This window comes from Scyliorhinus torazame, chromosome 7 (assembly GCF_047496885.1).
Source record: "Scyliorhinus torazame isolate Kashiwa2021f chromosome 7, sScyTor2.1, whole genome shotgun sequence".
Lineage (NCBI taxonomy): Eukaryota > Metazoa > Chordata > Chondrichthyes > Carcharhiniformes > Scyliorhinidae > Scyliorhinus > Scyliorhinus torazame.
This window is the reverse complement of record NC_092713.1, coordinates 23,123,788-23,142,891: the sequence shown is the minus strand read 5'-3', so window position 1 is coordinate 23,142,891 and position 19,104 is coordinate 23,123,788. Positions and strand designations below refer to the sequence as shown.

The 19,104-nt window shown below is 61.6% G+C and overlaps 1 protein-coding gene across 1 annotated transcript in view; it reads left to right on the top strand.

The window, feature by feature from the left end:
- The window catches only part of LOC140426086 (calcium-activated chloride channel regulator 1-like), an 84,547-nt gene that overhangs the window by 26,395 nt on the left and 39,048 nt on the right, over positions 1-19,104 (top strand). Inside the window, exons 5-6 of the mRNA XM_072510430.1 lie at positions 14,563-14,728; positions 16,579-16,800. Of these exons, the coding sequence (XP_072366531.1) occupies positions 14,563-14,728; positions 16,579-16,800 (388 nt within the window). The remainder of the gene's footprint in view (positions 1-14,562; positions 14,729-16,578; positions 16,801-19,104) is intronic.

Genomic DNA, 19,104 nt, shown 5'->3' with positions numbered 1-19,104 from the left:
GAGGGGGGGACGGGGGGGGGGGAGGGGGACGCTGGGGAGGGGGGCGGGTGGGTTCGTGCCGGGGAGGGGGATGGGGAGGTGCGAGCCGGGGAGGGGGGAAGGGTGCGTTGCCGGGGAGGGGGACGGGAGGATGACTGCCGGTGAGGGAGACGAGGTGGTGCGTGTCGGGGAGGCGGACGGGGGGGGGGGTGCGTACCGGGGAGGGGGACAGGGAGGTGCGTGTCGGGGAGGCGGACGGGGGGGGGGGTGCGTACCGGGGAGGTGGATAGGGGGGTGCGTGCCGGGGAGGGGGACAGGGAGGTGCGTGCCGGGGAGGGAGACGAGGTAGTGCGTGTCGGGGAGGCGGACGGGGGGGGGGGGGGGTGGGGGTGCGTGCCGGGGAGGGGGACGGGAGGATGACTGCTGGGGAGGGGGACGGGGGGTTGCGTGCCGGGGAGGGGGAGGTGTAGGTGCGTGCCGGGGGGGGGGGGGGTGGGGGTGGTGCGTACCGGGGAGGAAACCGGAGCACCCGGAGGAAACCCACGCAGACACGGGGGAGGACGTGCAGACTCCGCACAGACAGTGACCCAAGCCGGAATCGAACCTGGGACCATGGATCTGTGAAGCAATTGTGCTATCCACAATGCTACCGTGCTGCCCTTAAGAACAAATAAATCTACACTATATCATTTTCCCGTAATCCATGTACCTATCCAACAGCTGCTTGAAGGTCCCTAATGTTTCCGACTCAACTACTTCCACAGGCAGTGCATTCCATGCCCCCACTACTCTCTGGGTAAAGAACCTACCTCTGATATCCCTCCTATATCTTCCACTTTTCACCTTAAATTTATGTCCCCTTGTAATGGTGTGTTCCACCTGGGGAAAAAGTCTCTGACTGTCTACTCTATCTATTCCCCTGATCATCTTATAAACCTCTATCAAGTCGCCCCTCATCCTTCTCCGCTCTAATGAGAAAAGGCCTAGCACCCTCAACCTTTCCTCGTAAGACCTACTCTCCATTCCAGGCAACATCCTGGTAAATCTTCTTTGCACCTTTTCCAGAGCTTCCACATCCTTCCTAAAATGAGGCGACCAGAACTGTACACAGTACTCCAAATGTGGCCTTACCAAGGTTTTGTACAGCTGCATCATTACCTCATGGCTCTTAAATTCAATCCCTCTGTTAATGAACGCGAGCACACCATAGGCCTTCTTCACAGCTCTATCCACTTGAGTGGCAACTTTCAAAGATGTATGAACATAGACCCCAAGGTCTCTCTGCTCCTCCACAATGCCAAGAACTCTACCGTTAACCCTGTATTCCGCATTCATATTTGTCCTTCCAAAATGGACAACCTCACACTTTTCAGGGTTAAACTCCATCTGCCACTTCTCAGCCCAGCTCTGCATCCTATCTATGTCTCTTTGCAGCCGACAACAGCCCTCCTTACTATCCACAACTCCACCAATCTTCGTATCGTCTGCAAATTTACTGACCCACCCTTCAACTCCCTCATCCAAGTCATTAATGAAAATCACAAACAGCAGAGGACCCAGAACTGATCCCTGCGGTACACCACTGGTAACTGGGATCCAGGCTGAATATTTGCCATCCACCACCACTCTCTGACTTCTATCGGTTAGCCAGTTCGTTATCCAACTGGCCAAATATCCCACTATCCCATGCCTCCTTACTTTGTGCAGAAGCCTACCATGGGGAACTTTATCAAATGCCTTACTAAAATCCATGTACACTACATCCACTGCTTTACCTTCATCCACATGCTTGGTCACCTCCTCAAAGAATTCAATAAGATTTGTAAGGCAAGACCTACCCCTCACAAATCCGTGCTGACTATCCCTAATCAAGCAGTGTCTTTCCAGATGCTCAGAAATCCTATCCTTCAGTACCCTTTCCATTACTTTGCCTACCACCGAAGTAAGACTAACTGGCCTGTAATTCCCAGGGTTATCCCTAGTTCCTTTTTTGAACAGGGGCACGACATTCGCCACTCTCCAATCCCCTGGTACCACCCCGGTTGACAGTGAGGACGAAAAGATAATTGCCAACGGCTCTGCAATTTCATCTCTTGCTTCCCATAGAATCCTTGGATATATCCCGTCAGGCCCGGGGGACTTGTCTATCCTCAAGTTTTTCAAAATGCCCAACACATCTTCCTTCCTAACAAGTATTTCCTCGAGCTTACCAATCTGTTTCACACTGTCCTCTCCAACAATATCGCCCCTCTCATTTGTAAATACAGAAGAAAAGTACTCATTCAAGACCTCTCCTATCTCTTCAGACTCAATACACAATCTCCCGCTACCGTCCTTGATCGGACCTACCCTCGCTCTAGTCATTCTCATATTTCTCACATATGTGTAAAAGGCCTTGGGGTTTTCCTTGATCCTACCCGCCAAAGATTGTTCATGCCCTCTCTTAGCTCTCCTAATCCCTTTCTTCAGTTCCCTCCTGGCTATCTTGTATCCCTCCAATGCCCTGTCTGAACCTTGTTTCCTCAGCCTTACATAAGTCACCTTTTTCCTCTTAACAAGACATTCAACCTCTCTTGTCAACCATGGTTCCCTCACTTGACCATCTCTTCCCTGCCTGACAGGGACATACATATCAAGGACACGTAGCACCTGTTCCTTGAACAAGTTCCACATTTCACTTGTGTCCTTCCCTGCCAGCCTATGTTCCCAACTTATGCACTTCAATTCTTGTCTGACAACATCGTATTTACCCTTCCCCCAATTGTAAACCTTGCCCTGTTGCACGTACCTATCCCTCTCCATTACTAAAGTGAAAGTCACAGAATTGTGGTCACTATCTCCAAAATGCTCCCCCACTAACAAATCTATCACTTGCCCTGGTTCATTACCCAGTACTAAATCCAATATTGCCCCTCCTCTGGTTGGACAATCTACATACTGTGTTAGAAAAGCTTCCTGGACACACTGCACAAACACCACCCCATCCAAACTATTTGATCTAAAGAGTTTCCACTCAATATTTGGGAAGTTAAAGTCGCCCATGACTACTACCCTGTGACTTCTGCACCTTTCCAAAATCTGTTTCCCAATCTGTTCCTCCACATCTCTGCTACTATTGGGGGGCCTATAGAAAACTCCTAACAAGGTGACTGCTCCTTTCCTATTTCTGACTTCAACCCATACTACCTCAATAGGGTGATACTCCTCAAACTGCCTTTCTGCAGCTGTTATACTATCTCTAATTAAAAATGCCACCCCCCCACCTCTTTTACCACCCTCCCTAATCTTATTGAAACATCTATAACCAGGGACCTCCAACAACCATTTCTGCCCCTCTTCTATCCAAGTTTCCGTGATGGCCACCACATCGTAGTCCCAAGTACCGATCCATGCCTTAAGTTCACCCACCTTATTCCTGATGCTTCTTGCGTTGAAGTATACACACTTCAACCCATCTCCGTGCCTGCAAATACTCTCCTTTGTCAGTGTTCCCTTCCCCACTGCCTCATTACAAGCTTTGGCGTCCTGAATATCAGCTACCTTAGTTGCTGGACTACAAATCCGGTTCCCATTCCCCTGCCAAATTAGTTTAAACCCTCCCGAAGAGTACTAGAAAACCTCCCTCCCAGGATATTGGTGCCCCTCTGGTTCAGGTGCAACCCGTCCTGCTTGTACAGGTCCCACCTTCCCCAGAATGCGCTCCAATTATCCAAATACCTGAAGCCCTCCCTCCTACACCATTCCTGCAGCCACGTGTTCAACTGCACTCTCTCCCTATTCCTAGCCTCGCTATCACGTGGCACCGGCAACAAACCAGAGATGACAACTCTGTCTGTCCTGGCTTTTAACTTCCAGCCTAACTCCCTAAACTTGTTTATTACCTCCACACCCCTTTTCCTACCTATGTCGTTGGTACCAATGTGCACCACGACTTCTGGCTGCTCCCCCTCCCCCTTAAGGATCCTGAAGACACGATCCGAGACATCCCTGGCCCTGGCACCCGGGAGGCAACATACCTTCCGGGAGTCTCGCTCGCGACCACAGAATCTCCTATCTATTCCCCTAACCATTGAATCTCCTACAACTATTGCTTTTCTATTCTCCCCCCTTCCCTTCTGAGCCCCAGAGCCAGACTCAGTGCCAGAGACCTGGCCGCTGGGGCCTTCCCCCGGTAGGTCATCCCCCCCAACAGCATCCAAAACGGTATACTTGTTTTGAAGGGGAACGGCCACGAGGGATCCCTGCACTGTCTGCCTGTTTGTTTTTTTCCCCCTGACTGTAACCCAGCTATTCTTGTCCTGTACCTTGGGTGTGGTTACCTCCCTGTAACTCTTCTCAATCACCCCCTCTGCCTCCCGGATGATCCGAAGTTCATCCAGCTTCAGCTCCAGTTCCCTGACACGGTCTTTGAGGAGCTGAAGTTGGGTGCACTTCCCGCAGGTATAGTCAGCGGGGACACCGGTGGTATCCCTCGCCACCCACATCCTACAGGAGGAGCATGTAACTGGCCTAGCCTCCATCCCCTCTTACCTGACAGAATATAGCTGCTGTGTGGACTAACTAGATCTCCGCCCTCCGACTCTGCTCCCAGTCAGCTACACTTCCTGTAAACTCCTGGCTCTCTTCACACTCTTTGTGGAAATGTCGGAAACAAAATGAAAGGAGCACCTTACTCCCTCCTCACCTAACTCCCTCGGTCACCAAACTCTCACTATCGCACTCACAAAGCACCAAATTCAGCCTAATGCGGGTTAGGTGAATTGGCCAATGATAAATTGCCCTTAATGTCCAAATTGCCCTTGGTGTTGGGTGGAGGTGTTGAGTTTGGGTAGGGTGCTCTTTCCAAGAGCTGGTGCAGACTCAAGGGGCCGAATGGCCTCCTTCTGCACTGTAAATTCAATGATAATCTATGATTAATCTAGGACAAAGGTTCGGCACAACATCGTGGGCCGAAGGGCCTGTTCTGTGCTGTATTTTCTATGTTCTATGTTCTATGGGAGCGGGGGGCGGGGGGGTGCATGCCGGGGAGGGGGACGAGGGGGTGCGTGCCGGGGAGGGAGACGGGGGGTGTGCGTGCCGGGGAGGGGGATGGGGGGGGGGGTGTGCCGGGGAGGGGGACCGTGGCGGTGCGTGCCGGGGAGGGGGATGGGTAGGTGCGTGCCGGGGGGGGGGTGCGTGCCGGGGAGGGGGACGGGGGGGTGCGTGCCGGGGAGGGGGACGGGAGGATGACTGCCGGGGAGGGGGACGAGGAGGTGCGTGCCGGGGAGGGTTCGTGCCGGGGTTGGGGGACGGGAGGATGACCGACGGGGAGGGGGACGGGGAAGTCCGTGCCGGGGAGGGGGCCGGGGGGTTGCGTGCCGGGGAGGGGGCCGGGGGGGTGCGTGCCGGGGAGGGGGACGGGTGGGTAGTGCCGGGGAGGGGGATGAGGGTGCGTGCTGGGGAGGGGGACGGGGGGGTGTGCGTACCGGGGAGGGGGACAGGGGCGTGCGTGCCGGGGAGGGGGACGTGGAGGTGCGTGCCGGGGAGGGGGGCGTGCGTGCCAAGGAGGGGAACGGGGAGGTGTGTGCCGGGGAGGGGGACGGGGGTGTGAGTGTCGGGGAGGGGGAAGGGAGGATCACCGACGGGGAGGGGGACGGGGGGGTGCGTGCCGGGGAGGGGGGCGGAGGGGTGCATGCCGGGGAGGGGGACGGGGGAGTGCCTGCCGTGGAGGGGGACAGGAGGAAGACCGACGGGGAGGGGGACGGGGGAGTGCCTGCCGTGGAGGGGGACGAGGAGGTGCGTGCCGGGGAGGGTTCGTGCCGGGGTTGGGGGACGGGAGGATGACCGACGGGGAGGGGGACGGGGAAGTCCGTGCCAGGGAGGGGGCCGGGGGGTTGCGTGCCGGGGAGGGGGACGGGTGGGTAGTGCCGGGGAGGGGGATGAGGGTGCGTGCCGGGGAGGGGGATGAGGGTGCGTGCTGGGGAGGGGGACGGGGGGGGTGCATACCGGGGAGGGGGACGTGGAGGTGCGTGCCGGGGAGGGGGACGGGGGGTGGGTGCGTACCGGGGAGGGGGACAGGGGCGTGCGTGCCGGGGAGGGGGACGTGGAGGTGCGTGCCGGGGAGGGGGGCGTGCGTGCCGAGGAGGGGAACGGGGAGGTGTGTGCCGGGGAGGGGGACGGGGGTGTGAGTGTCGGGGAGGGGGAAGGGAGGATCACCGACGGGGAGGGGGAAGGGGAGGTGCGTGCCGGGGAGGGGGGCGGAGGGGTGCATGCCGGGGAGGGGGACGGGGGCGTGCTTGCCGGGGAGGGGGACGGGGTGGTGCGTGCCGGGGAGGGGGACGGGGGTGTGAGTGTGAGTGTCGGGGAGGGGGACGGGGGTGTTCCTGCCGGGGAGGGGGACGGGAGGATGACCGACGGGGAGGGGGACGGGGAGGTGCGTGCCGGGGAGGGGGACGAGAGGATGACTGCCGGGGAGGGGGACGGAGGTGCGAGCCGGGGAGGGGGACGGGAGAATGACTGCTGGAGAGGGGGACGGGGAGGTGCGTGCCGTGGAGGGGGGAAGGGTGCGTTGCCGTGGAAGGGGACGGGGATGTGCGTGCCGGGGAGGGGGACGGGGGGGCGGGGGGGTGCGTGCCGGGGAGGGGGACGTGAGGGCGGGGGGGTGCGTGCCGGGGAGGGGGACGGGGGGGCGGGGGTGTGCGTGCCCGGGAGGGGGACAGGGAGGTGCGTGCCGGTGAGGGGGACGGGGGTGTGAGTGTGAGTGTCGGGGAGGGGGACGGGAGGATGACCGACAGGGAGGGGGACGGGGAGGTGCGTGACGGGAGGATGACTGCCGGGGAGGGGGACGAGGAGGTGCGTGCCGGGGAGAGGGACGGGGAGGTGCGTGCCGGGGAGGGGGATGGGGAGGTGCGTGCCTGGGATGGGGACTGGAGGATGGCTGCCGGGGATGGGGACGGGGGGTGTGCGTGCCGGGGAGGGGGACGGGAGGATGACTGCCGGGGAGGGGGACGGGGGGGTGCGTGCCGGGGAGGGGGAGGTGTAGGTGCGTGCCGGGGGGGTGTGGTGCGTACCGGGGAGGGGGGCGGGGGTGCGTGCCCGGGAGGGGGACAGGGACGTGCGTGCCGGTGAGGGAGGCAAGGTGGTGCGTGCCGGGGAGAGGGACAGGGAGGTGCGTGCCGGGGAGGGGGGCGGGTGGTGTGCGTGCCGGGGAGGGGGACGGGTGGGGGGTGTGCCGGGGAGGGGGACGGCGGCGGTGCGTGCCGGGGAGGGGGATGGGTATGTGCGTGCCGCGGGGGGGGGGGGGGGGGGTGCGTGCCGGGGAGGGGGACGGGGAGGTACGTGCCGGGAGCGGGACGGGGGGGTGCGTGCCGGGGAGGGGGACGGGAGGATGACTGCCGGGGAGGGGGACGGGGAGGTACGTGCCGGGAGCGGGACGGGGGGGTGCGTGCCGGGGAGGGGGACGGGAGGATGACTGCCGGGGAGGGGGACGAGGAGGTGCGTGCCGTGGAGGGTTCGTGCCGGGGTTGGGGGACGGGAGGATGACCGACGGGGAGGGGGACGGGGAGGTCCGTGCCGGGGAGGGGGCCGGGGGGTTGCGTGCCGGGGAGGGGGACGGGTGGGTAGTGCCGGGGAGGGGGATGAGGGTGCGTGCCGGGGAGGGGGACGGGTGGGTAGTGCCGGGGAGGGGGATGAGGGTGCGTGCTGGGGAGGGGGACGGGGGGGGGTTCGTACCGGGGAGGGGGACAGGGGCATGCGTGCCGGGGAGGGGGACGTGGAGGTGCGTGCCGGGGAGGGGGGCGTGCGTGCCGAGGAGGGGAACGTGGAGGTGTGTGCCGGGGAGGGGGACGGGGGTGTGAGTGTCGGGGAGGGGGAAGGGAGGATCACCGACGGGGAGGGGGACGGGGAGGTGCGTGCCGGGGAGGGGGACGGGAGGATGACTGCCGGGGAGGGGGACGAGGAGGTGCGTGCCGTGGAGGGTTCGTGCCGGGGTTGGGGGACGGGAGGATGACCGACGGGGAGGGGGACGGGGAGGTCCGTGCCGGGGAGGGGGCCGGGGGGTTGCGTGCCGGGGAGGGGGACGGGTGGGTAGTGCCGGGGAGGGGGATGAGGGTGCGTGCCGGGGAGGGGGACGGGTGGGTAGTGCCGGGGAGGGGGATGAGGGTGCGTGCTGGGGAGGGGGACGGGGGGGGGTTCGTACCGGGGAGGGGGACAGGGGCATGCGTGCCGGGGAGGGGGACGTGGAGGTGCGTGCCGGGGAGGGGGGCGTGCGTGCCGAGGAGGGGAACGTGGAGGTGTGTGCCGGGGAGGGGGACGGGGGTGTGAGTGTCGGGGAGGGGGAAGGGAGGATCACCGACGGGGAGGGGGACGGGGAGGTGCGTGCCGGGGAGGGGGGTGAGGGTGTGCCTGCCGTGGAGGGGGACGGAGTGGTGCTTGCCGGGGAGGGGGACGGGGGCGTGCTTGCCGGGGAGGGGGACGGGGGCGTGCTTGCCGGGGAGGGGGACGGGGTGGTGCGTGCCGGGGAGGGGGACGGGGGTGTTCCTGCCGGGGAGGGGGACGGGAGGATGACCGACGGGGAGGGGGACGGGGAGGTGCGTGCCGGGGAGGGGGACGGGAGGATGACTGCCGGGGAGGGGGACGAGGAGGTGCGTGCCGGGGAGTGGGACGGGAGGCTAAGTGCCGGGAAGGGGGACGGAGGTGCGTGCCGGGGAGGGGGACAGGAGGATGACTGACGGGGAGGGGGACGGGGTGGTGCGTGCCGGGGAGAGGGACGGGGAGGTGCGTGCCAGGGAGGGGGATGGGGAGGTGCGTGCCGGGGAGGCGGACGGGGGGGTGCGTTCCGGGGAGGGGGACGGGGGGGGGGGGGTGCGTGCCGGGGAGGGGGATGAGAAGGTGCGTGCCGGGGAGAGGGGCGGGTGGGTTCGTGCCGGGGAGGGGGATGGGGAGGTGCGTGCCGGGGGGGGGACGGAGGGGTGCGTGCCGGGGAGGGGGACGGGAGAATGACTTCTGGAGAGGGGGACGGGGAGGTGCGTGCCGTGGAGGGGGGAAGGGTGCGTTGCCGTGGAAGGGGACGGGGTTGTGCGTGCTGGGGAGGGGGACGGGGGGCGGGGGGGTGCGTGCCGGGGAGGGGGACGTGAGGGCGGGGGGGTGCGTGCCGGGGAGGGGGACAGGGAGGTGCGTGCCGGTGAGGGAGACGAGGTGGTGCGTGTCGGGGAGGCGGACGGGGGGGGGTGCGTGCCGGGGAGGGGGACGGGGGGTGTGCGTGCCGGGGAGGGGGACGGGAGGATGACTGCCGGGGAGGGGGACGGGGGGGTGCGTGCCGGGGAGGGGGAGGGTTAGGTGCGTGCCGGGGGGGGGTGGTGCGTACCGGTGAGGGAGGCGAGGTGGTGCGTGCCGGGGAGGGGGACGAGGGGGTGCGTGCCGGGGAGAGGGACGGGAGGATGACTGCTGGGGAGGGGGACGGGGAGGTGCGTGCCGGGGAGGGGGGGGGTGCGTGCATGGGAAGGGGATGGGGAGGGCGGGGAGGGGGATGGGGGGGGCGGGGGGCTGCGTGCCGGCGAGGGGGACGGGGGACGGGGGGGTGCGTGCCGGGCAGGGGGACAGGGAGGTGCGTGCCGGTGAGGGAGACGATGTGGTGCGTGTCGGGGAGGCAGACGGGGGGGTGCGTGCCAGGGAGGGGGACGGGGGGTGCGTGCCAGGGAGGGGGATGGGGAGGTGCGTGCCGGGGAGGGGGATGGGGAGGTGCGTGCCGGGGAGGGGGACGGGGGGTGCGTGCCAGGGAGGGGGATGGGGAGGTGCGTGCCGGGGAGGGGGATGGGGAGGTGCGTGCCGGGGAGGGGGACGGGGGGTGCGTGCCAGGGAGGGGGATGGGGAGGTGCGTGCCGGGGAGGGGGACGGGAGGATGACTGCCGGGGAGGGTGACGAGGGGGTGCGTGCCGGGGAGGGGGACAAGGAGGTGCGTGCCGGGGAGGGGGACGGGGGGTGTGCGTGCCGGGGAGGGGGACGGGAGGATGACTGCCGGGGAGGGTGACGAGGAGGTGCGTGCCGGGGAGGGGGACGGGGGGGGGGGGGTGCGTGCCGGGGAGGGGGACGGGGAGGTACGTGCCGGGGAGCGGGACGGGGGGGTGCGTGCCGGGGAGGGGGACGGGAGGATGACTGCCGGGGAGGGGGACGAGGAGGTGCGTGCCGGGGAGGGGGACGGGTGGGTTCGTGCCGGGGATGGGGGACGGGAGGATGACCGACGGGGAGGGGGACGGGGAGGTGCGTGCCGGGGAGGGGAGTTTGGGTAGGGTGCTCTTTCCAAGAGCCGGTGCAGACTCAAAGGGCCGAATGGCCTCCTTCTGCACTGTAAATTCAATGTTAATCTATGATTAATCTAGGACAAAGGTTCGGCACAACATCGTGGGCCGAAGGGCCTGTTCTGTGCTGTATTTTCTATGTTCTATGTTCTATGTTCACCAATAGGAAGGGGACCTATTCAATGAACATCCAGGTGGTCTGCAATCACCGCATGATTATCCTGCACGTCTGGGCCCGGTACCGGGCAGTGTACACGACTCATACATGTTGTCGCGGTCATACATTCCCGGCATGCACGAGGGATGCCATCCCCGGCTGAGGGGCTGGTTGCTGGGCGACAGGGGCTACCCATTGCGGTCGTGGCTGATGAAGCCTATACGGAGGCCACGCAATGAGGCGGAGAACCGCTACAATGATGCCCATGTAGCGACAAGGGGTGTGATCGAGAGGTGCTTTGGCGTGCTGAAGATGAGTTTCAGGTGCCTGGACCTCTCTGGGGGCGCCCTCCAGTATTGGTCAGATAAGGTCGGCCGCATCATTGTGGTGTGCTGTGTCCTGCACAACATAGCCCAGCAGAGGGGCGATGTGCCGCAGGCAGAGGAGGGCGGAGTGGAGGAGCAGCAGGAAGAGGCGCAGTCATCCCCAGATGAGGGGGATGGGGGCAATGGTCAGGGCAGATGGGCTAGACATGGGCGGGTGGCTGTCCACCGTTACCGGCTGGGCCAGCGGGCACGGGACAGGCTGATAGACGCCCACTTCACTGACTAGAGGGGCGTGGGAATCGGGTAGTATGGCCACAGACCGCACACCATGGCAACAACCGAACACCCTCACCCCCCCACCCATCCACCCACCCAGCACCCTCACTCCCCTCCCCAACCCCACCCACCCCACCCGCATGCACACCACCCCCCCCATTGCCGATCCACATGCGGCACAATGGCCGGGTTATCACGGGCGCCGGTGGACACGTGTCTATTGCAGGCCATGGAGGATGATGACAACCCGCCCTGCGATGAGCTCCTGGCTCCACATCGTTGGACTATGTCTGACCCATGGCCACAGTACCACCATCCACCCGGACCATCCCTGCATGCGGCTGTGACACTGCAGCGCACGGTTCCGTCCTCTGCCCAGGGGATGTTGATGGCGGCCCAGGGGGAAGGGGGCAGACTCACCTGGGGCCGAGGTAAGACCACCCCTCACACACACACTTGCGCTCAACGTACATGACACCCCCGCACGCTTTGGACAGAGCACAAAGGCAGCTTCTGTAGGTGTAACATTGACTTTAATAACAAAAGCAGTGCATGCACGTGCCCTAGCCCCTAAAACTCATCTGTGCCCTGCACCCGTGCCAACTTACTCAGTGTCTAATTGTTTGTCCTTACGGGCCCTTTGACTATGCCTAGGTGTTTCCCCAGACGGTACAGCAGAACTGGAGGTGGACTCCTGTGATTCCTGCCCTCTCACCCGAGATCCCTTTGCCGGCCGTTTCCTGGGGCGTCCTGGCCTAGATGGGCCAGGCTGCGGCCTGGGCAACTGGGATGGTGACCTGCCAGCCTGTCCTGCCCGTTGCCCACCCGATGCACCAGGGACGGAAGGGGGGGAGCCCGAGGTGTTGAGGTGTTCCGGGGCCTCCCCTACAGGGGGACCCGGGATGGACCACAGCACCTCCTCCTCCCTCGGGTGCCCGATGGCCCCCGGGCCTCTACATGGGTGGGGGATGCGAACGGACTGGCCATCCGATGCCCCCCCGACACCTGGCGCTGCCAGTCCTGGAGGCCCGTGCTGGTATCGACAGGGGTCTGCAGGTTTGCAACCATGCAGCTCAGGGAGTTGCCCATCCTTGTCTGTGACTGTTGCCGGCTCGCGCATGGGCAATGGCGCCGATGCCCTCAGCGATGGCCTGCAGAGACTGGGCCATGGCCTGCAGAGACTGGGCCATGGCCTGCTGAGACTGGGCCACGGCGTTGAGTGCCTCTGCCATCTGCCGCTGGCGCTGGCTCATGGCCTCCTGTGATTGGGCAGCCATGTCCTGGGCCACAGACGCCGCCTGCACGGAAAGCCCCAGACCTCGCAAACCGTTCCCCATGTCTGACACCGTCGCACCCATTGCCTCCACCGCGGACGCCACCCGTGCGGTGTCGGCCTGGGTGGCACGCATGACCGGCACCACTCCCAGCTCCTGGATGAGGGTGGACTCCTCCACCTGCGACTGCAGCCGCCGCAAGCCGGCCGTCACCCTCTTCGCTCGTCTCCGGGTCGGTGGTTGCATCGGATCTATGTGTGGGTGTGGTAACTCCAGGAACCCGGGATCCATCTGGGCGGCAGATGTTCGCTTGCGCCGGGCTGCCCTCCGACCGCCCGGCCCCTCTGCTGCTCCTACCTCCACCTGCTGTACCGGGACGGCTGTGTTGTGCGCACCAGTGAGTGTACCAGGCGCCTCATCACTAAAGTGCCCAACCGAGGTGAGTGTCTCTGTGATGGTGGAGGGTGTTGGTGACAGCAGTGGCGTTGTGTCGTGCGCATCGTCCGACTTTGAGTCCATGGTACTTTGGGGTGGCGGTTCGTCTCCACCCATCCACTCTGTGTCACTGTCCGGTATTTCAGTTTCCTGGGTAGGGGTGTCCTGGGTCGGGGTGTCCTGGGTTGTGGTTTCGTGGCTCGGCTGCGACGGGGGCCTGTGGCTGCCCCCCTCGTCGCTGGGTGGCACACGCCTGCGTTGCCGCACCCGCATGAGATGGGGGCGTCGTCTCCCTGTTGCTCCAGGTCTCTCCGTATCCCATGTCTCTGTGGGGCATCTTGCGAGTGTCACATGCCAGAGGGTCCGGGTCTCTCTGTCTCCCATGGCCTCCGAGGGGTATCCTGCAGGCGGTCTGCATCTGCGGGGATGGGTGCCCCAACGTTTGCTCCTGCGATACACAATGAAGCATGCATGGTTAGACACGCAGGCAGTGATCAGGTGATTTGGGGGAGGGGGGATATGGGGGAGGGGGGATATGGGGGATATGGGGAGGGGGTATATGGGGGAGGGGGGATATGGGGACATGCTGTCGGTGGCTCACTTGCTGGTGGGCCGCCGACCTCTGCATCTGTAACCTCCCGGTCCTCAGGCCCGCCAGCCAGTTCCAGGGCCCTTTCCTCATGTTCGGTGAGTGGCCTCTCATCAGCTGGGCCTCTTCCAGTCCTCACATGCTCCCTGGTGTTGTGTGTTCGCTTCTCCTGTTGGGGGGGGGGGGGGGCGGTGTTGGTGGCAGGGGTAAAAGGCAACAGTGTTAGGCAGGTATATGAATGCACGCCATCGGTTGCGCGTGCATTGCAGAGGTTAAGGTTAGGGCTGGATTCACTTGGGGGATATGGAGGATATGGGGGAGGGAGGATATGGGAGAGGGGGGATATGGGGGAAGGGGGATATGGGGGAGAGGGGATATGGGGGAGGGGGGATATGGGGGAGAGGGGATATGGGGAGGGGGAGGGGGGATATGGGGGATATGGGGAGGGGGGATATGGGGGAGTGGGGATATGGGGGATATGGATATCGGACAGGGAGGGGGGTCTCACCCTGGCTGCCCTGACGAGGTCGTTCACCTTCTTGTGGCACTGGCTGCCAGTCCGTGATGTCAGGGCCACAGCGCTGACGGCCTCTGCCACCTCCCTCCACAGACGTCGGCTGTGGCGTGGGGCGACCCTGCGGCCGTGTCCGGGATACAGGGCCTCCCTCCTCTGCTCCTCTGCGTCCAGGAGCGCCTCGATGTCGCGGTTTTGGAACCTAGGGGCTGCGCGGCGGGCGGCCATCCGGTCGGGTCTTCTGGTCGGGTGGCGGGAGCAGCGCGTCTTTTGAGCCGTCACGCCGTGCGGCGTGAACCACATGAGCCAGCGCGGATAGCGTCACGCCGCTGCTAGCCCAATCCGGGCCGGAGAATTAGTGATGCTTGGGGCAGCGCCGGTCGGCGGACATCGCGCCGTTTGCGGAGAATCGCGCCCAGTGTTGGGAGAAAGAGGCCATAATTGATGAAATGATGAAAAATGAAAATAAGGACGGAATCCTCTGTCCGTTCACGGCAGCGGGATTCTCCAATCCCGTTGCCATGAATGGGAGATTTAGCTGAGGGCCAAGTTCTCCGTCCTCGCTCTCAGCGGGATAGCGGGGCGGACTCGCAACGGAGAATCCCGGCCAAAGTCTCAACGAGTTTTCACTCCTTGGTATTGTCTGCATAAACATGGCCCAACTCATTAATAGATCTCTTCTACGAGAAGTGTTACCCGGAATCAAATGCATTTAAAAAATATTATTTTGACTTTTAGATGTTCAGAAGAAATAACAGGAAAGACTGCTGAATGCCCTGGCAGCTCTTGTTCGGTTTGTGACAACGATGCCAACACAGGGTTGCCGAAAGGGGATTGCAAATTCTTTCCGGCGAAGGATCAGAGTTCATCCTCTTCAATAATGTACCTACAGGGATTGCCAAGTGTAAGTGGAGTTACCAGAAGGCGCTATTTTCAAATATCGTTCACAATTTAGATCTTGTAACACTTACACAGCTTATTACATTAGCCCCAGGTCTTATTACAAGACCTCCTCTGAGCAGCCTCTCAGGACAAGTTACCTTCAGTTGCTTCATCGATGATTTTCCTTGCATTCGGGGCTGTTTGCTGTTGAATACGTAGTTTTCAATTCAATTCGTAATTCTTCAAATAACAAAGCAGACCGTAGCCGCATGCAGCAAGCCAAGCAAAAACATTCAGGTTTGGGCTGATAAGTAGCAAATAGTGCCACAAAAGTACAAAGCAATGACCATCTCTAGCTAGAGAGCGTCTAGCCAGCACACTTGCTGTGCAATGCTGCTACCATTGCCCAATCCCCACCATCAACCTTCTGGGGATTGCCACTGACCAGGTACCGAACTGCACCAGCCGTATAAATACCGTGGCGACAAAATTAGGTGAGGGGTTGGAGATCCTGCAGTGATTTGCTCATCTTCCCACCCTGACTGCAAGGCACAAGTGAGGACTGGGATGGAATGCTCTGCACTTGGAGAGGGGCAGCCGCAACAACATTCCAGAAATGTACTGCTATCGAGGACATGGCAGCCTATCTATCACCTTAAACATTCGCTCCCTCCATCACTGGTGCACCATCGCTGCGAGGTGTATGCGCTGCTGGGTGCACATCAGTAACTCGCAAAGCCTTTTACAGCAAACCCTCCCAAACATGTGGGGCGGGATTCTCCGACCTCCCGCCGGGTCGGAGAATCGCCGGGGGGGGGGGGGGGGGGGGGGGGGGGCGGCGTGACTGCCGAATTCTCCGGCGCCGGAGATTTGACGGGGGTGGGAATCCCGCGCCGGAGATTTGGCGGGGGTGGGAATCCCGCGCCGGAGATTTGGCGGGGGTGGGAATCCCGCCCCGACAGTCGCCGGCCACTCGCATTGGCCCCCCCCCCCCCCGACGATTCTCCGACCCGCGATGGGCCGAAGTCCCGCTCGTTCTATGCAGGTCCCGCCGACGTAAATTGGATTAGGTGCCTTACCGGTGGGACCTGGCGGCGCGGACGGACACCCAGGTCCTGGGGGGTGGGGGGGGCGGGGTGATCTGTCCCTGGGGGGTGCCCCCATGGTGGCCTGGCCCACGATTGGGGCCCACCGACCCGCGGGTGGGCCTGTGCCGCGGGGGCACTCTTTTCCTACGCGCCGGCCTTGTAAGCCTCCGCGATGTCCGGCGCGAATGTGAACCTCCCCCCTGCGCATGCGCGGGGATGATGTCAGCAGCTGACGCTCCCGCGCATGCGCGGACCCGCGCCGGCCGGCGGAGTCCCTTCGGCCCCGGCTGGCGCAGCACCAAAGGCCTTCCACCCCGGCCGGCCGGCGCTAACCACTCCGGCGCCGGCCGAGCCCCTGAAGGTGCGGAGGATTCCGCATCTTTGGGGCGGCCCGACGCCAGAGTGGTTCACACCGCACCATCCAGCCCCGCCGGGTACGGGAGAATACCGCCCCTGATATTTACTCTTTATAGGACAAGCAGGGCTGGCCCCTGGGAACAAATTCTGCTCCAATCACGTACAATCTAGGCTTGAAATATATCGCCATTCCTTTAACTTCACTGCATCAAAATCCAGAACACTTCCCCTAATAGCATTGTGAGCGTGCCTTCACCACAAGGATTGTTTCCACAAATATTGTCAGACCTGCTGAGTATTTCCATCATTTTATATCTTTGTTGTAGATTTTCATGCTTTTCGAGACTTTGCTTAGTGCTTTTAAGCAGCGCTGTTATCCCTGAAGCCCCTTCAACCCATGGCATTTTCGTTCTCTCCAAATACCTAGGTGGTTGAATTCTGTGACAATAAAACTCACAATCCCGAAGCACCGACCAAGCAGAACAAAATGTGCGATTACAGGAGCATTTGGGAAGTGATCAGAGAGTCAGAGGATTTCAGAAACAATCGCCCACCCCACACTGGTTCGGTGACACCGACATTTACAATCCTACAGGCCAAAGACCGTGTGATCTGCTTAGTCCTTGATACATCCGGAAGCATGGGGTCGGTAAGACCTTTTGCAAAGTGTATTTCACAGAAAGCGTTGTTTTAGATGCAGGTCCGGACTGTTGTGTACTTTCAGACAGGAAGCTAGAGGAGTTCAGAAGCTGGGTATTTCCAGATGGAAAAAACAACAGTGAAACAGGAAAATAGGAACACTGGTCCGAACTGAGTTTTCCTTTTGGGACTCATAAACAAAATTCATATCATGGGATGTGGGCATTTCAAGCTGGGCCAGCATTTAATAACCTTCCCTAATTGCTGTGGATCTTGTGTTAAGCACACTGAGATAACACGGGCTGCAACTGGATGCAGCTATAACTGAAATAGACTCCAGGGGCGAAATTCTCCCCCAACGGCGCGATGTCCGCCGACTGGCGCCAAAGACGGCGCCAATCAGACGGGCATCGCGCCGGCCCAAAGGTGCGGAATGCTCCGCATCTTTGGCGGCCTAGCCCCAACATTGAGGGGCTAGGCCGACGCCGGAGGGATTTCCGCCCCGCCAGCTGGCGGAAATGGCGTTTGTTGCCCCGCCAGCTGGCGCGGAAATGCGGCGCATGCGCGGGAGCGTCAGCGGCCGCTGTCAGTTTCCCGGCGCATGCGCGGGAGCGTCAGCGGCCGCTGAAAGTTTCCCGCGCATGCGCAGTGGGGAGTGTCTCTTCCGCCTCCGCCATGGTGGAGGCCGTGGCGGAGGCGGAAGGGAAAGAGTTCACCCACGGCACAGGCCCGCCCGCGGATCGGTGGGCCCCGATCGCGGGCCAGGCCACCGTGGGGGCACCCCCCGGGGTCAGATCGCCCCGCGCCCCCCCCCCAGGACCCCGGAGTCCGCCCACGCCGCCTGGTCCCGCCGGTAAATACCAGGTTTAATTTACGCCGGCGGGACAGGCAATTTCTGGGCGGGACTTCGGCCCATCCGGGCCGGAGAATTGAACGGGGGGTCCCGCCAACCGGCGCGGCCCGATTCCCGCCCCCACCCAATCTCCGGTACCGGAGACTTCGGCGGGGCGGGGGCGGGATTCACGGCGGCCAACGGCCATTCTCCGACCCGGCGGGGGGTCGGAGAATGACGCCCCAGATCTTGAAGTTAGTTCAATTTGATTTATTGAACCTGTCACACAGTTAGCACAGTTCTCTGTAAGTTCAACTCTCTGCAAACCTAAGTGTGATTACTCTGTCTGACTGAACCAGACTAGCTCTTCCCCACGTGCTGGAGGTGTTATGTGATATATACACCTGACTCACTCTGTAGATGTCCCCAGTGGAAAGAGATGGAGTGTGAGTGCCTCGTGCCTTTTATAGTGGGAAACCACCCCCAAGTGTTCTGCCCGCTGATTGGTTATGTCCTGTTCTCTGTGTTCATTAGCTGCCTGTCTGTTGTCTCATTATGTGCATGTCTGAATATCATGACAGATCTGGAGTTACATGTAGGCCAGGCGAATGGCAATACCACTATACTGGCACGGTAGCACAGTGGTTACCACTGTTGCTTCACAGCGCCAGGGTCCCGGGTTCGATTCCCGGCTTGGGTCACTGTCTGTGCGGAGTCTGCACGTTCTCCCCGTGTCTGCGTGGGTTTCCTCCGGGTGCTCCGGTTTCCTCCCACAAGTCCCGAAAGACGTGCTGTTAGGTGAATTGGACATTCTGACTTCTCCCTCCGTGTACCCGAACAGGCGCCAGAATGTGGCAACGAGGGGATTTTCACAGTAACTTCATTGCAATGTTAATGTAAGCCTCCTTGTGACACTAATGAAGATTATTAATATCACCACCACCTCCCCTCAGCACCAGCAACAAGACACAAATCAGGAGTGTGCCTGAACGCTCTCCACTTGCCTGAGTGCAGCTAGAAGAACAATGACCATCCAGGGCCAAGCAGTCTGCTTGCTGGAATAAACATCAATTATCAACGGCTGCTTTCTTCAATGGAAATTGGATCGGGTCCAGTTGAGCTGCTCACAGTCGACCAGTTTAAATTAGTTTTTCCAAATTTTATTTTTAATACCATGTAGAAGTAAACCAAATAAATTATTGAACGCCGCATATTTCATAGAATTTACAGTGCAGAAGGAGGCCATTCGGCCCATCGAGTCTGCACCAGCTCTTGGAAAGAGCACCCTACCCAAGGTCAACACCTCTACCCTATCCCCATAACCCAGTAACCCCACCCATCACTAAGGGCAATTTTGGACACTAAGGACAATTTAACATGGCCAATCCACCTAACCTGCACATCTTTGGACTGTGGGAGGAAACCCACGCACACACGGGGAGGACGTGCAGACTCTGCACAGACAGTGACCCAAGCCGGAAT